The sequence below is a fragment of the Cygnus atratus genome, chromosome 9, assembly GCF_013377495.2.
Source record: "Cygnus atratus isolate AKBS03 ecotype Queensland, Australia chromosome 9, CAtr_DNAZoo_HiC_assembly, whole genome shotgun sequence".
In the NCBI taxonomy this organism is placed as follows: Eukaryota; Metazoa; Chordata; class Aves; order Anseriformes; family Anatidae; genus Cygnus; species Cygnus atratus.
The window spans coordinates 3,190,727-3,214,739 of NC_066370.1; the positions used below are offsets into that span (position 1 = coordinate 3,190,727).

The following is a 24,013-nucleotide window of genomic DNA, read 5'->3' on the forward strand; positions in this document are numbered from 1 at the left end:
TGTGTTTGTTTTTTCCAAAATTTATGGAATAGTACCTCACGTATCAACAGTTACCTATCCATGGAAGTGGGTATATCCATATCTGTTTCTAAGCAGATTATCAAGGATTATTAAGTAAAATATCTGTACATGAACCTTTGAGAGAAGGGTAGCCTTACTGATGTTTGACTGTGGATTTTGGCAAAAAGCTGAAAGTAGCTTCCTTTTAACACATTGACTTAAGCTCCAGTGAAGGTGACTTAATGAAAATTCATTTTAGTTTTCAGTTGAGCAAACTAGGAGATTTCATATGGTCTGTTATCCTGTCAGAACTGATGACAGATTATTAAGCCATGGTAACCCGATTGCTTATTATGGTCTATCACCATGTGTTCCACGTCTTCTCATAGGTGACTTGCAGAGAATTAAGAGCACCCTACAGACCCAATTTAGAAAGCAGAACATGCGGCTGTTGGATACTCAGTAAATTTGTGTTGGATACTCTGGGAAATTTCTGGAGAAAGAGGCCTTTAGCTCTGTGTGGCTTTTAATAGCTGTCACATTATGTCCAGAGAGAGAAGCTTCACTAAGCTTGCGATAAGTCAGTTATGATATAGAGGGAGATCTTACCAGGCTGGCCTGAATGATTCCAAAAGTACTGTTTGAGGGGTGATACCAGCTCTGCATGCAAATAATTTGTTGAGCTTATCTTTATGTCTGTGTCTTTCACATCTACATCATCTCAAAGTGAGTGTGGCTTTGCAGTATACAGCTGGCTCACAAAACAGACTGTGCATGGCTTACCTTTGCTCTAAACCTACAATATAGCAAGCTGTTCTGCCTGGGTTACAGAATTCAACCACTCCTGTTGTGTGTTTTTTGTTCGTTTTGTTTGTTTGTTTGTTTACATTTTAGTCACTACACCTTAACTTTTTCAGCAAATGTTTCTTTTTATAATGTCCACCCGGGTGAATTAATCCAGCAAGTATTTCATTTGCTGTTCCAAGCTGCTTGCTTAAGAAAATGAGCTAGTTCCATGTTTTACAGTATCATTCAGGAGAGATGGATGTGATTACAGGCAGCTATGTGTTATCCTCTAGTCTTCAAAAGGCAATGGTCTGCTATTTCATATTCATGTAACATTGCTCCAGAGAGTTGTCCAAGGAAGGAAAATTAAGGTAATAAATAGGATAGTAATGCCAGCAAGGAGACTATAGACAGCTTCTTGTAATCTAGGTTTAAGTTACATCTCTTTAATCCATTGTATTTTTGGCATCATTTGAGTTATCTACGTAGCTGAGTCACTGGAAAGGTTTTTGGGGGTTTCTTTTGTTTTTTTTTTTCCTTTTGTTCTTCAGCAACTTTGAATCTCAACTGATGCAAGAAGTCCCAGAGCACCAAGGCAACAGCACAGACAGTTCGGGAAGCAGCTTGGGAAGCTCTGTCACAGCATGTAAAAAGGTAACTTCTAAGTTTATGTTATTTTCAAAGGCATATATATCTTGGCTTATAGCTTTGTTTTTTAGCTTTTACTTTTATTGAGGAATACAAAATTTAACTGATGCCTAAAGAAGAAAAGGACTGATACAGAAAAATAAATTCTGGATGCTGTTATGGTATCTCGCAATTTTGCATGCATGGTCTATAATTGTCTTGCTGCAAAATATATTATACACATGTGGGAGGTAAGTTTCCTGAGTATTTCTTGTTTTCCTTGATATCTGGCAATGTGAAGTAAAAGTCATAAAGAGCATGGATAATTTCAGAACTGCTCTGTGATAGGTTGCAAGTTTCTGGGTTCCAGCGTGAGGGTCCAGAGCTTTGCTTCTCTCAGGTCAAAATGATGCAGGGTCTTTCATGGAAGGGAGCTTTTCTGCCTTCCCTAGTATCTTACTAGAAGAGTTTCAGCAACTGAGGAAGCGGTATAGATTTGACCATTGCTGTTTTTGTTGCCTCAAAATGGCTTTATATGTATTTATGTAATTTAGAGGATAGGGAGGAAAGAAAGCAGTGCCTTTATGTATGTCATTAGGAAGAGTCATGTATGACTGGCAGTGGTTCATGCATGTAGGTAATTTCAGTACAACTCAGAATACATGGATGCAGACCTTGGATGCTTCCATCCACTCCTGCTCCCCAGAGTCAGGCTGTGGCTGTGCAGCCCAAGGGAAGACCACTACCAAAGACCTGTTGTGGATGGCAGGCCCTCTTTCGTCTCTTACTTTGCAATAACCCTCTGAGCTCTATTATTTCCCACAAGCATACTTCTAGAGCTAATAAGGAAGCATCTGTTTTACCAAAAAATATTATAAAACTTCACAGTTCAATCCATTTCCCCATATTTCTTAATAAGTTTTTCTTTCCTTCACACAGTAATAATTATGCTTTTATTTTACTTTTTGTTTTTTTTTCTAAATAAATGACAATTTATATGCGTAAACAGATAGAAAGATAAAACATGTAGAAGATAAAGGTTTATTTCCCTCATCCTTCTGAAAACTCCACTGTGTTTTGTGGATGTGAGGCTTGTGACTCTCACACAAACTGTGGGTGTAAGGGTCGAGTATTGGCTGTCTACTAAAATTTCAATAAATGTAAAATCACTGAAATAAAAAAGAAACTCACTAGACTAATAATCTGTACGATGGGATTGGGCATCTCCAGCTCATCACAGCCTGGCTAAAAGACAAAGTGTCACTATTTCATTTGTTCAAAGAGCTTGCTTATTTGCAAAAGAATACCCGAGTTATTTTTTTATATGCTGCTGACTATAACTAGAATCTGTAGAAATAGGCAGAAAATCCTTAATATGGCTGAACATCTTAGATTTTTGTCTAATCTCAGAGTTGGTCATTTTAAGTAAGGCTGAAGGACAGTGGCACAGCACAGAAAAGTGCTTATAAATGTGTTTATAAATGCTCTCAGCATGGTCACCTCCAGAAGCATGACTCTTACAGACTTGCCTTTACCTCCCGATTTAGAGCTGCTTCACATGTCTGATCCCTTACATTTGAACTTTTCACTGTAATTCGAGTCAATTTTATGATTGTAGGCACGCTAAAAGAAGTGATTCACTTCTGCCAGCACTTCTGACAAACAGCAGGATTTTTTGGGCTTCTTTAGAGCATTGTCACAGAATGTGTTAGCGTTCCTTTTTTGGGGAAAAAGGATACAGAATTATCAAAGTAGGCCATTACTTTCTCTTTTATCCTAGGTTAGTTACGGTGATTTATTTTTTTTTAAGTTAGATGTGTAATTGGTTCTGGAGTGAAACCCTGGGGGTTCCTGCTGCAAGGGAAGAGTTTAAACAGTTCACTTGTGGGTTCAGGCATTTGGCATGAATGGCTCCTGTTAGGAACCATATGAGATGTGGCCTTTTACCACACAGACCAATCTGAATAAATGCAGAAGACGTGCCCGTTGAAAACTCATTCTGTATGTTCCACTTTCATATCTTTTTTGATGAGTAGTAATTAACCAAAGCAGTTAAGATGATCTGCCATGAAGACGCAGATGTTTCATTTGTGGAGCAGGGCCATTTTAATGTTGTCTCAGTTATAGATATTTACTGTATTTTAATGCCTTGAGATCTAAATCAGGGAGCAGGAAGCTGTTACACTAAACTGGTATGCAGTATTTTCCTCTGGGAAAGAGTGACTTTTCTAATCCCCACTCTGCTAGAGGCTGATTTAGTTGATTGATTCACAGCACACTGAGTAATGCTGACGGCTGAGTCTCCAGATGAGAGTGGAAAACTTTTTTTTAGAACCATGAATTACTGCTGATTTTACATTTTGTGCATGATGCAAATTCATCCTGAATTATTTTCTGAGTGTGATGATCCTGCTCTGAACCAGATATACAGCAGTATAGTGTGTGCAGCTGTTACACATAAGTATGGTCAACGAATAAAGTTCTGCTTTCAGTTGTACCATTGCAGATCAGAAGCAACCTCACTGAATTTAGCAAAACTGCTAACAATGTATGCCACTGGGATTGGCCCAGAACTTGTCTCAATTAGATGAGAATATAGAAAACTATAAGATGGGAGGAGGAAATTTTCTCAATTTCTACGTTAAAATTGTAGGCTATGAAAAAGAAGGATGCTGACTGACAGCTGAAGTAGTACGAGTTGAGGTTTGTTGCCTTTGGTACAGAGCAGCTCAATATATTTTTGAAAAGATCACTAAATGCAAAAATGGCAATCAGAACGCAGAGTTACATCTCTGAGGAATAATTCTGCTGGCATTGCTTTTCATTAGTTAGCCCTAATAGTTTAGGCCAGCTCCTTCATGCTTACATACTTTTGACCATTGCAGTCATACATTACTGTAGTAGTAGGACTTCAGTATATTCCTTAAAAGCACAACTATCCTGGCACGTTTGAATACATATGCAAACTCCCACTTATATAAACACAGATAACAAGTAGAATTGTCCTACAATAGTTAGATCCTAGGAGTATTAAATTCACTCCTCCTCTACACATACGTCTTTGACCATGATAACATTGCTGTCTGCTACCACAGAAATATGCCCAAAAGTTCACATGGATTCTATATTTGAATTTTTTTCATAGCAGGACTATGTAAACCAACAGTGATCAAGATTGTGGAGTGGTCCAAATTATCCTTCCTGCATACAAGTATTAGTGGGAAGGCTCTTAACAACAATGTCTGTAACAGTCATAACACAGAAACCTGCATTTCAGAAGGTAGAATTTAAACATCCAAAGTTTACTTCTCCTTCCTGCCACTGCTTATTCAAATGTCACCTTCTGTCTCCTGAACACTATTCAGATGTTAAAACCACAGGAAGAAGGCTTCCCCCACACGTTCCTGCATGCCTCCCTTTCCCACAGTGCTGTCTTTTTTGAGTAATTTCCAGAGGCTTTCCAGATAACTTCAGGCCTACTTGTATTCCTTAAATTTCTGACCTCCACCAGCTTCTGCTGTACAGGCTCAAGTATATCCTATTTTGCTTTTCTCACCTATCTTCTTCAAATCTTAATTGCTGGAAAATACTTTCTCAGACCTCCAATGGTAAAAAATGGCATGCCTATTGCACCCTTCTTCACATTTCTGACTGCATTCTCAAGTGCATGTGCAGCATTCCATGTGCACACGTGAGAGCAGAATCTGGGCCAGGGAGAACACCACCCTACTAATGCTGTTCATCTCCTCAAGGTTACTAAAAATCACATACTGTCCAAATCTTCCATGTAATAATCTCTATACTTGACTTCAAAGTCTATAATGAAAAGCTGCATACAAAAATGAAATCCATTGTAAAGCCCTGAAACATATAAATCATCCTGGAGTGACCCCCAGGCTTGACAACCGTGACCTGACCTGACTAAAATAATTGTTCAGGAGAGTTATTTCTTCTGCTAATATGTTACCTGTATTTGCTTCCTGATGAGAACATCCCCTGAAAGCAAGATAGAGACACCAAGGATGATTCAATATCTAATAGGAAGAAAACTAGCTGAAGTTTGGAATGCCCATCTCATTTCGTGAGTTAATCATCTACAGCGTACATCTGCTGTGATCTAGCTGTTCTGAAGAGAAGTGTTGTGTGCACACCAAGTCCTTAGGAGAAAAAGAAGAGTACCACCAAGGTTTTCTGAAGCTTGTTTCTGCATGATAATTTCTGCCTATTCTGATTTCTCTGAAACTGTCAGATTCGGGAAAGAAAGATCTGAAGCCATTAAAGCTGAAGACAATTTCACTATGATTTTTAAGGAAATGAAACAAGACCTCCTGCTACTGAAAAAGCTATTTGAACTAAAGAGGATTGTTGCCTACCTGTGGAAATCATGTCTAACAAGTAATTAGAACTTCAGTGCTTGAGCATGAGAATATCTCGAACCAGATGAAATCCGAAATCATATATATATGTGGATATGTGTGTGTGTGTCCATGTATGTGTATGTTGAATTCTTTATCTTCATAAAAGCCACAGAAGATAGGTTTTTGTGTTGTTGGGGTTTTTTTTGAAAATATGCTAGATTCTAGATTTTACCAACAGGTTTGTAATGTTTCAGTATTTCACCATTTGAAAACATGTCTTAAAAATAAGAATAAAAAAGTCTAAGTTTATGACACTAACAGGAAATTGTTTCTTTGGGATATGAAATATATTATTTTTCCCATCTAGTCCCAGAGTTAGTCATGGTGGCAGGAATCCATTCACACTGGGACAGGAAGCTATAAAATCTATTGAGTGCAGAGTCATTGAGCTGGTACATGAGATTAGCTAGCAGTCCCCAAGAAGAAACTGGTGTTGATGTGAAGCATTCACAAGCCTTTGTCATTCTCAAAAGAGTCTTTGGGCACACTGTTTTTTTCTGAGTATTTTGAGAACCCCACATTTGTATTCAGAAGAAATCCCATAGCAGGGCTAGAGTACTGAGAGTCTTTGCATAAAAACTTACCTTCTTTTGGCATGATGAAGACAGAAGCACAAAGATGCAAAACGTTTTAGAGGGCACTGAAGGAGGGCACCAAAGCAAGCCCCAGTTTATGGGCTGTGGTGTTCCCTATTGCCTCCTCATCCATCCTCCGCTGACTTTTATTCAGGGATCAATAGAGAATATTACAGTGAGAACAGTATTAACTATCTGACTTTCTGGCAGAAAGGTAAAAATTAGAGTGGCTGTTAGTCTGTGTGTGTTAATAAGCTTACTTCTGGATCACCCATGAGTATTAGAAAATTGTGTCAGCTGGCCATATTAGCTTTCCACAGTCATTCATCTTCCCTGAGAAGTGAAGAGGCCTCACTAGTTCTCACTTCTTAAGGAATGGGTCTAGGCTCAAAAGCAAGTGTTCCTGAAGTAGGACAAACGTGTCAATGCAAAATATGCAGTAAGATAACAGAGGATACTGTGGATAGATTTTTTCCAGGACAGGAGGACAAATGTGTATTTTAAAATATCATTATTAAAGTAAAAGGCTAAAAGCTAGAGTACAGCCTATTTTCATGTAATTGCCCAAAGTGCAAATAAAATATACATCTATTTCCCAAACATGCTTCTTAATATTACTGCCTGGGGATGATAGGCCATATAAAATATTCTATAAGTATCATCTCTGTTGCTACTATTCTTTTCCTGCTGTTACTTAGTTGTTTCAAAAATGCTTTGGGTCCCTCTTTTTCATGGAAGAACATTGCAGGGTGGGAAAAACATGACAAATTGTTAACCTGTAGATCATTTTCTCCAGACAGAGTTTTTATCTTTTCATTCCCTACTTGTAGACTATCACAGTACCTGGAATACACACCTTAAACTGAATTAAGAGCTGAGTCAGCTAGGCTGACAGACTTTTTGTACAGCCAGAGAGCACACTTCCTCTAGGAAGGAGGTCAGTGTACCTCTTTGTTGGCTAGTAAAATTCCTCAAGTTGTGCATATGAATACCTCCTCTTCCATGCTTCCCCATCTCAATTATTTGTCCTTTGTAGCATATTAGAGAATAAACACAGCTAGAAACAACCTTTTTGGTTTTAACACAGTCTTGAAAGCATACGAATTCAACCCCTGGCACCTCTCAGCTCCACTTTCATCCCTACTGGAATTTAGGATAAATTGATCCAGGCTTCATGCTCTCTCAATAAAAAGGCAAACATGAACTAGTGATTCCTAATGTTGTCAGCTGTCTCCCCAGCTTGTTATGGATGTTGCAGTGGCCCTGTAAATTTAATAAAGCACAAGCCTGCCTGTTTTCAGATATGACTCTTTAGCCCCCCCGAGATTGTGCAGAGACTGGCTGCGTAGTCACTGCACTACAGTTCTGGTCGTGGCTGGGCACCACCAGCCCAGGGCCATGAGTCATTTCCAGACTTGATGGCATTTCAAAGAAATCTCATGCTGTGCTCAGAAAGACAGCCCTTTCTGAACGTAATTTTCTGCAGATATGTTGCAGGAACATATTGGAGGTCTATTTATTAAAAGGGCAATTTGACCCCCCTGAACATTGCGCATATTAGTACAGGGGTAGCAAATAAGGAATGCACTTCAATCTAAAGCATCAGACTTGCAAAACTAGCTTTGGTTCTTTATAGTCTACAGATTAGCTGTAGTCCCACTTTGTTTTTGTTAGTTCAAAGCTTGAGGCATCTGTTGTAGGACTGAGTCAACACAGAGAGATTAAACTCAAAGTTTTGGTCTCAGTGTACTGACTAAGCTCAGTATTCATTACGATAGGTCTTAAGTACTTTAGTTTCTCAGAAAGCAAAAAATATGTTTAAGAAGAAAGGATTTGTACCTTAGGCAGCCCCTGAAATGAGGCTGCTGGCAGAATGAATAGTACAGATCTGTTTTGGAGAGAGAGAGAGTAAATCATAAAAGCTGCAAGTTTATACACTCTGGTAGAATTAAATAATTAGTTTTTCTAACATCTCTGTTGCCACTTTAACATAGAACAAAACTCCTTAGCAATGTTTTCACATACATATATATAATATATATATTAGTGTATATATATATTAAGGCATTTCCTTCAAGGACTTTCAGGTCATAGAGAAAATTGGCTAATACTTTAGAGGATATATGTTACTTGAATCCCAGGTACACTAACTGGACAGGTCCAGACGAAACAGGGAAACAGGGGTCCCAGTCTTACCTTCCAAAAATATTTGTAGGCAATATTTTCTTTGAGCTCAAACAATAGAGTTCAAACCCCAAAGCACAGTAGGACTAAGGTGTTTTTTTTTTTTAATTATTTTAACTATTTTTAACTATTTTAACAGATTCTCTGCAGTAACAGTCTGCTAGAATCAACAGACTACTGGCTGCAGAATCAGAGGACACCATGCCAAATTGGCTTTCTGGAAGACAAGTCAGAAAGCAACTGTGCCTCAGTAAGTACTCACTATGATCTCCTCTGGGGAAAAGTCCATTGAGAGCTATTTGGGTAAGGTGCGGGGGCAATCACAGTACATGTTAGATTAAAAAAAGACAGTGACTAACTGACTCCAAAATTATAGCAATCTATCTATAGTTTCTGTAGTTTCCAGCTTTCTGTTAAAAGCAAACATCCAAAGCAAAAATTTGCATGCAGATTTCTATACAGAATACATTAATAAAGATTGCTTCAGAAGTTTCCCCACATTTGGCTTCAGACTTTGGTCCTCCTCTTTTAAGTATGCTTGTAGCCTGCAACTAACAACAGAGAAAAATAAACCAAAGAGAAAATTATTCTAAACTGTAACTTGTTAAGGGGCAGGTAGGAATGAGCAGATGTTTAAAAAGCTGCTCAATGTTCTTGATGCCACAGAGATACAATTAGAGAGAAAACTCCATATTAGATGAGGAGAAGCTACTAAAGAACTCAAATGGAATTTTTCTACATTTGCAATTAAATTTAAATTTCCCCAAGTATTGTGGGTTACGGTGCAATTAAATTAAGAACAGCTTTTGGTTGAGCTTGTATTTGAAAGAATAGGAGCTTTTAACAGTTCTTTATGTACCATCTACATAAATCAGGATGGCAGTACATCGCTATAGTTGTACCTGTTTTTCATTTGAGAAAGGACTTGTAAGAGCAGATCCTTACCAAGGAATCCTGTTTGCTTGCTCCTCCCCAACCCCAGGGGTAGTTATTGACTACTAGTACTACTATTAGTCAAAACTACTAGTAGTGGTTTTATCTCAGGTGAAAGGTTTCCAGCACTGCTCTTGCTGCACAATCCAATGACCAGATGAGGTCTCTTGTGGAGTCTGCTGGGATTGCCTCAAGGACATGCATGTGTCAGCTCTGGCTGATAAAAACCAGATGCCTTCTGTCAAGGAACTGAATTTCCATCCCATGGTGGCGATGACTAGAGGCATTGTGTCTTGCCAGGGGGTGAAGCAGGAGGCTAAGAACAGGAGTGATACTACACCGTAACTGCAGCCTCCCTGCTGACACTGGCAGAACAGGGAGCAGAGAAGTCATGTCTCCTACTGAAAAGAAAAAAAAAATCTCAACAAACCAAGGACCAGAAACAAACAAGGAACCAGAATTACTTAGAAAATGTGCTTTTAGAGCATGTAAAAGTTGTGAACAGGGTCAAAGGTTTTAGGGCTCAATGTCATGCTGTCCATTGGACTATCAGCTCCAAAAAGACAGGGTAATCAAAACGCATAACCTAATTAGTGTGTGCTAGTAAGCAACCACATAGGTATAAGGTGAGAAACAGACTTCTGCATCACTACTTTGGATGATTCTGGGTGAAACAAGGAAGGGGATATTAAACAGGAATGGTTAGTTGGATGGAATGGTACTAATTTCCAAGACTCCCAAAACTAGACAGAGCTCAGTTTCTTCTTCTTTACCATTCTCCCTAGCAGAGAAGTCACAGTATTGGAAAGTACACAACGTTGTTCAACTACAGCTGAAATGAGCAGTATCTTGACTGAGCAGTATCCTTGAATATATTCTTAACCAGAACAGGGTAATCAGGCAGGTAATCAGTGGTATCCTTGTTGTTTGATACAGAAAAGAATTGCTTTTAACGCAAAAGACATTTACCACAGTCACTTGGTTTTACTATTCAGTATTTCATACCCTTAAAAAAAAAAAAAAAGGCTTATTTTCTCAGAGGAAATGAATGCCCCTAATAATATAAAAATTAAATGGGCCTTGCTTTTTGGTATGTTAATCTTTGACTTTATTCTTCATATTTCTTTTAATATTATAAGAAGTTACAACTATTTCTAACAGGATGGAGCTACTGAGAAATATAGATTGTTAAAGCAATACTATTCTCAGATGTAGATGAAAAATAACCAGTACAGCTTCTCAATACACATGACCCAACACAATACTGCCACTAAATGACTTTTCCTCTCGAAAGTACAAATCAGGTTTTATCTAGCCTTGGTCAGTCCCCCTGTAAGGAAAATAAGCATTACTCTTACCGTTTTACAGATGTGATAGAAGAGGCAGAAGTACTGAAATGACTTTCATTATAATACCAAGAGGAGTTTCATAGATAAGGTGTTTCAATAAGTCTCAGACCCAAATCTCACATGTGCTAAAGGTTCACAACTTTCCCTGACAAAGTCATGCGAGGTGATAACTTTCTTTTAATCCCTTTTGTCAAAGAAAAGATGAACAAGACAAAACTCTTTCCTAAGAAAACACCTTTTGTTATGACAGTATGATGGTATAGTTCTGCGTGCAGGCAGAGGGGTGGACAGAGATGTACCATGAGGCTTTGGCCCCACAGTTCCTAATTCCACCCTAAACTACAAGCTCTTGGCAGACCCCTTTCTTACATAAGAGGATAACTAGAATCTGATTTGAGACAAGGTCTGCCAAGTCATCTTCCCCCATTGCCTGCTCACTTGCATAGCGTGCTCAGAAGATAGCCTAATTTCCCTATGCAGCTTTCTGCACACAATGCCAGCTCTATGCACACACATACACACAAACGTTCTGTAATTTTCAAAGAGAAAGTTTAGTACCTAGTTGATTTTGGAATTTACAATTATAACTATCGAAGAGATTGTGCTGAAATAGAGAGATTATATTGAAATACATGATTTTGTATTCACAGGATAGAAATATAATTTACAATAATATATTAAATGAAATTAAAATACATAGAGAGAGCATTCATTTAGAAACTAAGTTGTTAAATGTTCTTTTGGAACATCACTGTTCATATCAAGATGGAAGGTGTTTAGTGGCCTGGAAACTGAGTTCTTGATCTGTCCCTGAAAAGTTATGCTTTTGAGTTAAATAGTTTCTCAAACTGTTATTAGCAGAACTGAAGCTTTGTTCATGTTCCTGATTGATTTAATCTGAGTGGTAGTGCAGGACAGAATTTTAACTTGGGTGCCTAAAATATTACAGAACTAATGCAAGTACCAGCAGTAGACTAAGAAACTTTGATGTTAATCATCAAACCTGACATGGAGACCAGAGTGTAAACACACTACTTTTTACTGTCGCCCCCCCCCCCCCCCCCCAATTGCTCTCCCCACCTTAGGTATATTCGTCTGTGCACAGAACATGAGCAAACTCAGGAACAGGGAGCACTTAACCACTGTTCAAGCATTAAGCGGTAGTTCAGCATCATATGCAGAACCTACAAAGCATTTCATTCTGAGTTCTTTCCAGTGTCTGACACTAAACAAGTGGTGACAGGAGCAATGAGGAGGAATATGACTATGGAGTAGTTTCCCCAGCTACTCAGTTAGACAGCAAACCAGACTGCCCTTAGTAGAAAATACACTTTAATTTCTCTTTTATGGAGAAGATTTTATAAGCTGCTGTTGCCATTAGTGCCAGAGATGTTTTAATCAAACTTGCCATTAGGTTTGCAGAAGGAAAAAATAAATCTAAAATGTACTAGATCATTAATGGTTGCTTTTCTCAAAGATAACTGGTAATACATTTAGCTATAATGTTCGGTTTTCACTTGGAAGAGTTCATGTTTAGTTATAAGAGGTCTAATCTTACTGCAACTATAAATGCAACAAGACCATATGAACATAGATTTCAGAAACGTTGTATTCATTATCTCCCATTACAGATTAGCACATTTAGTACAAGTAAAAATAGAGTGATGGCTGTCCTACATATGCTCACCAAGTATACTAAAATCAGTTTATTAAAACACTAAACATTTAACTCAGTTATAACGGATTTCTTTTCCAAAGAGAATTTTTTTATCGGAATGGGCATTTTGGTACATGTAATAGTCCAGTAAACTCCAAACTGGTTAATGAAAAGATAGACATTTTGATATAAAAAATAATAAATTGTGTTAGAGGAACGGTACTGCATATTTGCCTAAGTTGGACATATTTTCCTGGGCTCTGAAAATAGGACAGAGTTCATGGAATATATTTTTTTCATTACTTCAAGTTCTGGTAACCCATCATAATAGAAGAAATACTAGTGTGTCCATATTTAATCCAAGGACTGTGGTCATCTGCAAGGATGAACAATAGAAACCATAGGGAGAAATAATAACTAGATGTGATACCTGTTCTCTGTTTTTATGCCAACTATGTGGTACGTTGGTCAGCTGTCTATCAAAAGTGTTATATGTATTATGAGTATGATGTAAACAGAGTTTGAAAGATTGTCTTGTCCTGTCTTTTTCTACTTTCTGTAGAAGACTAAGAACTATTTTTTTGTCCAACTCTCTGTGTTTACACTTAGGAAATTAGATGAGGTACCCTGGCATTTAGCCCAGGCGGACAGGGCTAAGTATCAGTTATTAGGGCTCTCTATGAAGACTTCCCACAGAGGCTACCAGGAAGGGGCTGCTGAAATAGATTTCTGTGAACTTCAAGTGAAGTTTCGATGGGACGGAGTGAAGGTCCTAGGTTGTAGTGCTGTTTTCTTCCATTTCTCTGTTGAAATGAAGCTTCTTAACAGATCTCTTTAAAATGTCCCTGCACTGAAGTGTGCTACGCTCCCTATTTCAGATGACCCCTTTCAGATTTTGCCATGCTGTCTGCTTGAAAATGTTAAACTCCTGCAAAGAACTTCTTCTACTCTGGTCTTATGAGTGTATGTGGTAGAATGATGCTCTAGCATCTGATTTTTTTCCTCCTAAAAGAATGAGTAATTGCTAAACATTAAATTAAACGATGATTAACAATAATACTGTTTTGCAACAGTTTACTGCTGCAAAATTAAATACATAGTTTTGTGATAATATTATAATTAGAGAGTATAAATTATAAGTGTAGTTTAATTACACAAGTCTTCCTTTGTTTGTTTACACTGAATGAGAACATCATCAAAATCCACCTAATAGAATAAAATATTCATAAGACACGATCATTCACAAGTTGCACAGAGTGACTTATGAACATGATTAAAATATCTGTAATGTGACATTCTTATTACCCCACAGAGAGACGCCATCAAACATATGTAGCTTTACATTATATATATCTATGTCCACTACATTGTCACCAACTATTTTTCATTGGACCTACATCAAATGTTTGCTGCTTTGGATGTGGTTTTAAGCCAACCTTATTTAAAAAGAAAAACCTGGTAGGTACTTTGTCCCTACTTTCCCTCCACAGAGCTAGAGTATTTAATTACAAGTGCTGACCGTGTATGGTTGGTCCATGTTAGTATGGGTTAAGAAACTGAAATTCTTCATTAGATGATTTATAGTTTTGTCTTTTAGCCAGAAACTCACCTAAAGTACAAAGTCTTAATAATGCACACAGAAAAGTCATTTATGATTCCACAGATCTTAAGATCTGACATTTTTCTTTTCACTGACTGTGCAGTAAGCATCAGTATGATTAAGGTGGTATTGCCACGGTACTGAAGATGAATCTTAATTGTCTTTTAGGAATTCTTAATGAAAAGATTTATTTAGAAAATAAGCACAGCAAAACAACAAAACAAAACGATAGTATTACGGTCCTGCAAGACATTTGCCATTCATTTAACTCGAGATGCATAACTCACAGCAATGAGTTTTCCAGAAGTCCCCTGGACTTTTATGCTCCAGTCCAGTAATAAATAGAAAAGCCATTAGAAGTGATATTTGCACCGAAAAAAAGATATTCTTTCAAAATGGCCCTAGGTTCCAGTAATATCCCCACAAAATGCAGCATCATGCCCTCGCTTCACGCGATCATCTTGTCCCCTCATGGAGGCTAGGAAGCAGGCCTTCCCGCTCCATGCCAGCCTGCAAAGAATTGCACTTGAGAACCAAGAAAATACACCCTTCCCTTCCCAAACAGTGCACTTCCTTGGCAGGGGTAATGGGATTTCCAGAATTTGGCAGAAATGCTTTCTTTGATGTAAATACTGCAATTTTTTATGCAAAGTATCCTGGAGTAATAAAAACACAAACTTAACACCATTAAGTAGCAGTGATGGATATGGATGACTGAAAATCCCTGCTCTTCACTTGGAACAAAATAAACCAATAAAAAGCAGTGCTCATTTCTTACCTTGGCATAACAAGATACCAGTTTTTAAAGTATCAGGATTTGTCAAGATCACTAAAGGTCATTTTTAAATCTTTTTATGGCTCCTTATAGCTGAAGAAAGTCTGGCTTTGCAGGCAGATGGGTGACAGAACAGTTTCAATAAAGAGTTTAAAGATTTGAAACATTCTTGAAATAGTCCAGCAACTTCCCCTCTTGCAAGCACTCCTACTCTGTAACAATACTTCCAAATGCTCACACCAGAGTACTCCATACAAGTACACGTACAATATAGGGTATATGCATAGACACAGAGTTGTATACTGGTTAGGTCCAGCCCAAGGGAGCAGCAGGAGCTCATGGACAGAGTGGAGGGAGAGGCAAAGGACATATTCAGCCCAAATTTAGGCCAAATTCAGTGCTGCTACAGTGCCCTCTTAATTAGTTTTTTGTTGCTTCTGCCTGACCCCCTGTCATGTGCAGTGGTCCTACGAGTGGCCTGATGAATGCTGGGAGCACAGTGGAGAGGGGAAGATGACATGACTAGGGAAGCAGGGATGATGGGGCTGTAACCAGCAACTGGATGGGATTATGCTGCATGGAAGAACTCTAATCCATCATCAGCACAGGGGGAGGAAGAATTGCAGCATGGAGTTGTTAGCTGGTCAGTCAAGTGCAGAATATACTCAGTCTAGAATACAGCCATTAGCATATCAAGGAAAGGGAGCAATGGTTATTTTAGTCAAAGGTGCCAACACTTGTCTTGGTGAGAAAGGAAGCAGACTATTAAGAAAACAAACAGGTGATGTATTATAGATCATGTTTTCTGTGATCTCTGTTTACTGAGACAATGAAGAATGTCATTTTGCCATCATAACAGCTGGACTTTCCGAACTGATCGCTCACCTTGATACTGCATAGCTTGGCTACCCTAAGCGGATGCTTAGGTATTGTCAATTTTGTGGCAGTTTAGCCATCAAGTTTTTAAATAGATTCAGGGGGAGGTTAAGGCCATTACACACTAATTTGAGCGGGTTGAATAGGAGCTTCTGTGGTCTCATCTCCGCCATCCCCTTCTTTGACTTTTTTACTGCCCTTCCATATGAACATGCACTAAGTCAAGCCACAGAGAAAAGCAATTGTGAAATGAAGAAATTAGTTTTTCTGGCCAATTCTTCCTTGAATCGTCTCACAGTATTGTCAGACAAATGCCAGTACTTACTCAAGTGATAGAACAGAAACATCCAGGAAACAGCTCTCACAAAGTAATTCAAACTGAATGATACCATATGCAGAAAGGGAGAATCCTTGGCAAGGTGTACTTTGAGGAAAAGAGCATGTGTGCTTTTTAGTCAAATTAAAGTATATTATGAGTGATTTTCATCTGTTTCTTCACCAAAGTCTTTTTAAACATTTGACATTATGTGTCTTTAGAAGTTTAGGTACAAATATACCTACTTATGTTTTTCATCAACATCTTTCATATGAGAATAACTTCCAAGTAACTTCTTATTGCAGTAACCAGGTGGTCAGGGTGTGAAAATCTGTGCATTAGGGCATTTTGTTATCAAGGCCCATATGTTCTCCAAAGATTCCAGAGGAAGGGAGCATGCCCTTACTGAAGGGTCGAAATAAGTCTTACAAAGGTTCAGAAAAGAGGATGTTTCTTCCCAGGTTAGATAGCATTCAGCAAGACTTTTACACAGCCAAGTATGGAAGTGCACTCTTGAATTCCAAAGAAGGTTTTCTGTTTGTTTTAAATCAAAAATACATGTATGATTTTAGGCATCATTCAGAAAAATCCTTAAATACAATTTCCTGAATAGTGACCATACATGGCTGAAACAACTTCATATTTTATCGTGTTTGAGTGAAGATGAACATTTCCTAGTAAACATAGTGAAGGCCTTTTTCTCCACAGAAAATAGATAAACCTACACATGAAGATGCTTATCCTCCCTACATACACACCCTCGTCAGTCTGTTACATGGACAGAGACTTACAAGAGTGTTTATTTTGCCTTTCAGTCAGTAGTTACTCAGGCTTCTTCCAGAACAGCATTGTCTCTTTCAGAAATCAAAATCGAGCCATTGCCTTCCAGATCTAAGCCATAATTACTAGAGGTATTTTTAGTTTTAAGTCCCATCTTCCTATTCAGCCTGACGATACCTTAATTATATCCTGACAAGGAGCAGGAATCAGCAGCTGCAGGCTAGATTGTGGCATTGAGTCTTAGCCCTTTCTCAGGCTTGTGTGGGTGTTGTGCTGTGGTAAGGATTAGCACCTTCCAGAGAACCACTCTCTAGCTCACACAGAGGAACAAGAAACACTCCTCGTGTTGTTCTCTGCCTTATGGAGCCCAGGAACAAGAAACGCTCCTCGTGTTGTTCTCTGCCTTATGGAGCCCAGTGCAGGCAGACCGATCACCAGTTCAGAAAACCACTGACCTTTGTGTAGAAAGGATTACTTGTATAGTCTGTAAAATATATTTCTCTTTTTTTATTCTTGTACATATTTGTCTGAGAAAAAAGCTATATATATGAGCTAATGTTCAGGCAGAAATTAAATATGCCTATTAAAAGTTGCATTTCCACATTTTCAGTGTCACACACATTTTATACAGCAAACAAGTTTCCTTACGTGTTGGAGGGGGGAGGATTGACAACAGCCTTTCCTCTCTTTCCTCTATAACTTTAGACTTGAATGCTCATAAATCTTCTGCCTGGATCTGCCATCTTCTCTCCTGTCCCTCTGTGATACTCTCATACAGCAGTGGTTTCCTACCTGTATTTAAGAGCATTGGATGCTTAGCCTCACTCTGACAAAGCTGTAAGTAGGGTTGCCCAAAACTGGGAGGATCAAGTGCAGTAGTGTAGTGTACTAGCACTGTATCCCCATCAGCATGTCAAAAATTGTCCTATTCTCAGTGTCTCCATGGTCTGATGTCTCAAGAAATGGGATTCTTGTGCTGTCTCCAGAGTGGACATCTATAACTGCCTGCTGCTATCATAACCACAGGCTCCCTCTAACATAAACTGCAGCATGAGGCATGCAGAAATCTGTTAAAACGTTGAGTGTACAGGGCACTAGAGAAAACAGATGGGGCACGTGGCATAAATATTTATTGGCATATTTTCTTTAAGTCATAAGTGACAATTAATTACATCAAACCCAAAGGAATAACTCTTAATGGGAAGAAAATATTCACAGCTGGTTTTGAGGCAATAAATTACGAGGAGATGGCTGTGGATGATTCATTACTGCAGTCCAGCCGTTAAAATAGGGATAGTCTCTAAAATATCAAGACTCATCAATCGACCAAGTCGCTTGAGATATGCACCTTGTAAAGAGCAATTGGGACTAAATTTCAGGTCCCGTCAGGTCACATCAGGACCTAATTCATGTGAACTTGAGTGACTCACAAAAGACAGTATATACTGGGTTGTCTCCTTTTGGAAAGAATATATTAGGGCTTGCAAGAAGAGAAGTTGGAAACCATATCTGCACATCAGATAGCAGTTGTGCAGCTCATGGGGCAGATTTTTACATAAGTGAGCCTCTTGAACCCTATGTACAAGGTAGTGAAGGATGTAGGGGATTAAAGCAAATCAAGAGAAGATGTGCTCAGGCACTTTCATTTCCACAGTGCTGTTTCCCAATCCCATTTTGCTCCTCCCCTTACAGCAAAGGCAGAGAGAGATTTTTAAAATGCTTACCTTACCTTTTTGCCACGTTCTCAAAGACTTCTGCTACTTTGTTCCTGCCTTTGAGCTGTTGGTTGATGCTAGGCACAATACAGTAGGCATGGAATAGCCCCACCTAACTGACACTAAATTGCTTTAGTTGTTTAGCCTTTCAAGTCAACACAGTCTTTCTGAACCCAAATCTGTATCTGCACGCACTGCCTGTTTCAGGTATACGGGTTCTGACCCATTAAACTCCACAGAAGTGTCCATGGAGGGATGCCATCACTAGGAACACTTACAGGTTTTGCATTTTAAGGAGCAAAAGTAGAAATGAACACGCATGGTTACAGGTATCCTGCATCTCTACAAGAGTTACAAGATCTCTGACAGAAGACAAATTGACAAACTGAACTAATCATGTAATACTTACCTGGCATTAAAAGGTATACAGTTCAATCTATTATTTTTATTTTAGCTAAAAAAGCCACTAACATCTCTTCCTTCATGCACATCCTAAAAGTCTATCTCAAAGTCACAGCAATTCAGTTTTCTAAGTATGGCAGAGAAATAAGATGGTTGTTTCTGTAGCATATATACATTGGCCAGAGAGAGGCCCTTGGATTTTAGAATATGAAGAGAGTAATGTGATTTTTTGGCCATCCTAATGAAGATAGAAAGGAAGAAGGGGGAAAAAGACTTTTTCCACTTACAGCTAAAGTGGGAAACTGTCATCCTCTATTCATGTAAAGGATTGTATGATAAAAGGAACTTCTGGACAAACTATGAGCAGAGAGTGCCATTGTCCTATTTTTTGCTGATTTGCAGTACTCTGATCTCACTTCTGTGAGGTCAGGAAGGTACCGCTGTATAGCTGAGGGATCCTTGTCATAAAGCCTTTTGAGTTATTGAGGTTACAGTGCAGAAGGTGTACCTGAGCTTCTTTGTATTCTGGGGTTACCACTTGTAAATCCTCCCACCTGTATTATACCACTGCCTCTGCTTCCAACTGTGTGGCGTATCTAGTACTTCCAAACTAATATTTTTTTAATTTCTACATTTTACAGCTGGTTCCTCTGCCAGAATCATTTTGGCAAGCATGGAAATTAACGTGAGACAAGCATTGCATCCAAATGTTAATGGATAATTAGCTCTGTCTTCCAGAGGATGCTTTTTTTTTTTTTTCCCTGAGTCACTATCATACTATTCCAAACATCTCATATAAGACATTCAACTCAAGATCCTCTTTAACCATTTAAGTATTAAGGATCAAATTCTACTGTGTGTGGAGGAGAACTACATCCCTTATACCATTTCCAGTCTCCTATCTACCAAAAGGTTGAGCTGTACTCATTAGTTATAACCGTTAGTGCCTCCAAAAAGAAGAAATGAAAGCCAATGGAGGGAAACCAATATTTAATGAGGGGAAAAATGTAATCTTAAAGCAAATACTTGCCACAAAAAAGCAACAACTGGTAATTTTTAGTTTCTTGATTTCTTGCAAAATAGCTCAGATCTCTACAGAAAGGAGATGTGAACCCTTGTAACACATCCTTCTTCAGTAGGTATTTCTCTCTTTGCTCAGGAAAGGGAAACACTTGGGAATTAACTAATTGCCTTCTTCCATCCCATGACAGCACACCAATTCAATAGCAAGGTAGGAAACAAAAAACAGCCTGCTTCCCAAAGCTGCTCAGAGGTGGAGCGATAGGAAGCCAAATAACAGTGATGACAGAAAAAAAAAAAAAAAGGTGGGGCAACACTATAGAATATTAGCTGACACTCAGCAAATTTCAGTTGGCAGTTTGTTAACAGTTGGGATCTCCTTCTCCCAGAAACTATAGGACAATGCCTTTTCCTGTACATGCATTATAATGTGGGTGTCACAAATCTCACTGCTCTGCTTAGAGATATTTTAAAGAAGCACAATATAGAAGCTGAATGAAGATCACATGCTAAACATTATGAAATTGTATGCACAAGAAAGCCACGCACACACTCCTACTTAAAATAATTCTCATTTCCTCTTCATTAGGGAGCATGTGACTGCACAGTTATGTCTTAAAACAGCTGAGAAATTAGTGAGCAAGCCTGGGTGAGTGCAAGCCCATCTGCCCCCTGTCAGCTATGCTAACTGCTTCCTTGCCAGCTCAGCCTGCTGCTGGCCACAGCAAACTCCTTTAAAGTAAAATGAGCAGTTTTTTATAACACAGATAAGCACGCATACCCAATGACAGAGTGAGAGAGAACATGAGAACATACTAGGGTTGGAATTCCTTCTCAATGCCTTTGTGCCCCTTGTTGTATTGGTCCTCAGCTCTTAGCATACAGAACTTAAAGCTTATCTTCAATGGAAGTTACACCTAGTTGCTACACCCAGTTGCCATGACTGTTTTCTTCTCCAGAATTCAGAACCTTGTATATACAAAGTGCATGTTCACATGTCCTTTGAACTGAGTGATCAACTACAGCTGTCCGTACAGCATCCATTATATCATCATAGTATTAGCATATGACTTCTTTTTCCTAGCATAATTAAGAACAACTTACCACCAGCTATGAGAAACAGAGATGGGGGTTCTGTTTTGTAGAGAGATTTCCTTTCTTGAAGTATCAGCATAAGTCAGAAAACAATCAGGAACCACACCACACAGTGCTTCTGAAATTACCTAAATTTCTGCTCCTGGCAGTGTTGCAGCAAACTAGCTCAGGCTGAGAGGTTTCCTTGTTCCTTTTCCAGAAGGATCCAATCCAATCCTCGACTAGATGTCAGGATTTCTCATCTCTTTGCTCTTCCACAGATAAACTGGGAGCTACAAAAGCCCTGACTTTAATCATCACTGTAGGATCTTGCAGACCTCTGTCTGTCACACTGCAATGAGAGCCCAAATTAGGGGATGAGACCAAATTAGGGGATTAGCCACAGAAAGCATGGCAGGGAGCCTCACAGTCCTGTTCACATAGGAGCTACAGGTTTAAGAAGCTTACACGTAAAGCAGTCATTTTTCTGGTAGAAGCTTGTTTAGCACTAGAAGAAAGTTTAGACCAGAAACATCCTTTTCATTTTCAGCCTTGTCATTTCAGATAAGATAAATTGGAAGCTACGAAACTCTTGCTTTGTTTAAGGAGCTTGTTCTAAAATACTTTTTCATATATTTTTTCTCCTGACAGTTATATAAATGCAATTCTTATATATATGTAGAATGAACATCTCAGGTTTTTTGAGCTTCAGAGCTTAAAAATGGGAATGGTAAAGCTAAGAATCTAACTGACTCATAGGCAGAAAGATCTTTATTTCTGTCTCCTGCTATTTAACTTAGTAGAAAAACATCCACAATTTCAGCAGATGTGTGGTCTAGCTTGGAAAATCCAGAGCTTGTGCAAATAGGTGAGTGCAGAAGAGCAGCTACTTGGCCTGACACACAGGGGCTGGGGATGGTATTGACAGTTCTGATATGGTGGCCCTCTCCTCCAGATTCCAGCAGAATATGTTTAGCTGAGACCTTTTATGGTCTCTTCAACTGATGCTATACAAACATGGGTAGAATCATGCTTTTCTAAGTAACTTTTCCAAGCATTTAGAAAGAATCAATGTCAAATTCACCAAAATGAGGCTTTCCAGTTAAAATCACTTTATACATTATAAATAGTTAAGAGAATTTCCCATCTTGCTTCTTTAACAGTGTATTTGGGAAAGATAACTTCTTCCAGATCCCCTTTCCCACATCCCCCCTCCTTTTTTCCCCCCCTCCCCTGAAAGGTGTTTAAAGAACTCCGTGAGAGGAAATGATTTATCTTTGCTATTTCATGCTAGATTCTGGAAATCAATAAATCATACTTCAACTGTGTCAAGACCTATATCTGTCAAAAACTACATGTAATTAGGCAAAACATCGTCCCAAAGTAGCTGTGGATTTGTGTGCATAAAAATATTTTGACAAAGTAGTTGAATTAGAGTTAATTTAGTTTGATTAATTTTTTTTTTTTTTAAGAATAAAGAGGATACCTAGGATTACAGTGACAGTAAAGAAGCCTAATTGCAGTTTCTGTTTGCCTGTTTACCAGCAGTAATAATTTCAGGCTCAGAGAGCAATGAAAGAGCAAATCCAAGTTGAGGGGGGAGCAAATGAATAAAGGAGAAGGGGGAAAAAAAAGGAAATCTCGAAGTTCAGTCAAGCCTTTCTTTCTAATTATGCAGTGGCATTTAGGGTTTTGAGAGCATGTATTTAAGATGTCAAATTAACTGACTTGATGGATCTTTTTAATGTGACTGAACAAGACATTCTCCAAGCATGGCAAGCATGGTGATTCATGATTTCATTTTCAAAAAAATTTGTGGGATCAGAGATGGTGATATCCTAGATAATTTTTATGGATGCTTACACAAAACAGTCCTCTAAAAATAGGCAGAGGGCAAGAGAGGGCAGCACCAAAGTAAACCTGCACTTATGCAAAAGCAGACAGACCTGCGGGCCCACTCCTTTCAGGGACACATTTGGCAACAGAGCCTCCCCTGATGTCTCTGAGAGCCCTAAATAGAAAAACAGAGGGGACCAGCGTCTTCACAGAGCCATGTCAATCTCCCACAGCAACAGACACCATCAGCAGAAATTAAGCATTGGGCTTCAGCTTTTTCCAAGTCAAACTTTAAGCCTTGATGGTATGTGGGAGGTGGGTGAGAAGAAGGAAGAAGGCAGGAGGGTGGGTAGCCTTGATCAGGAGACAGACTGTGTCACCAGCAGTGCTGACAGTGGGAAGAACTGGTGCTTCTGCCACACCAGCGTTGTTCTTGCGACTCCTCCACAGTTTGTAGGATCCAGTATGCCACACAGAGCTACCATTCTGCGTGCTAGAGATTAGATCTTGATTTCCAGTCATGACATAGCTTATGAGGACACGCAGTCTAGGTAAGCCCAGGTGACAACTTGCAGTAGCTTTTGAAGTTGTTGGCTGATGTCTGTTTAATTACATAATAGAGTTCAGGGGTCCCAGAGATAGAAGTTTGTACAGGCCTCATAAGTACAAGTGGCGCTGGGAGACTGTAAGCGCACCGGCTGTGTGTGAAGCCTGCGCCTTCCTGCACAGCACAGAATCCAGACAAGGCCACACCTTCACAAATGTTCTTTTGAAGGGAAAGTGCCCATCAGAGCTTACATCTCAAGATGCTAAAAAGTTAACCTTGAAATGTTACTACATAGGTAAGCGAGCCTTTTGAATTCCAGCACGCATGTATCCCATCAGAAATTCAGCTGGTTTCTGCACCATTTTGTAAGCACAGCAACACGTAATACTACTACTTTTTCTAGCAATCTTGCTGCTTCAGAACTCAGTTTATAACCTGTCTAACTGCTGGGGCAGAGCTGCCCTGGAATTTATAAAGTGTGTGTGAGCAGACAGATGCTGTGCAAGTCTCCTTCAGCGGAAACAGAGGTCGGGCCTTACAGGC

The 24,013-nt window shown here is 39.0% G+C and overlaps 1 protein-coding gene across 1 annotated transcript in view; it reads left to right on the forward strand.

Moving 5' to 3' along the window:
• Positions 1 to 24,013, forward strand: part of SPHKAP (SPHK1 interactor, AKAP domain containing) — a 69,560-nt gene that overhangs the window by 15,718 nt on the left and 29,829 nt on the right. Inside the window, 2 exon segments of the mRNA XM_035545126.2 lie at positions 1,338 to 1,440; positions 8,730 to 8,840. Coding sequence (XP_035401019.1) covers positions 1,338 to 1,440; positions 8,730 to 8,840 — 214 coding nt within the window.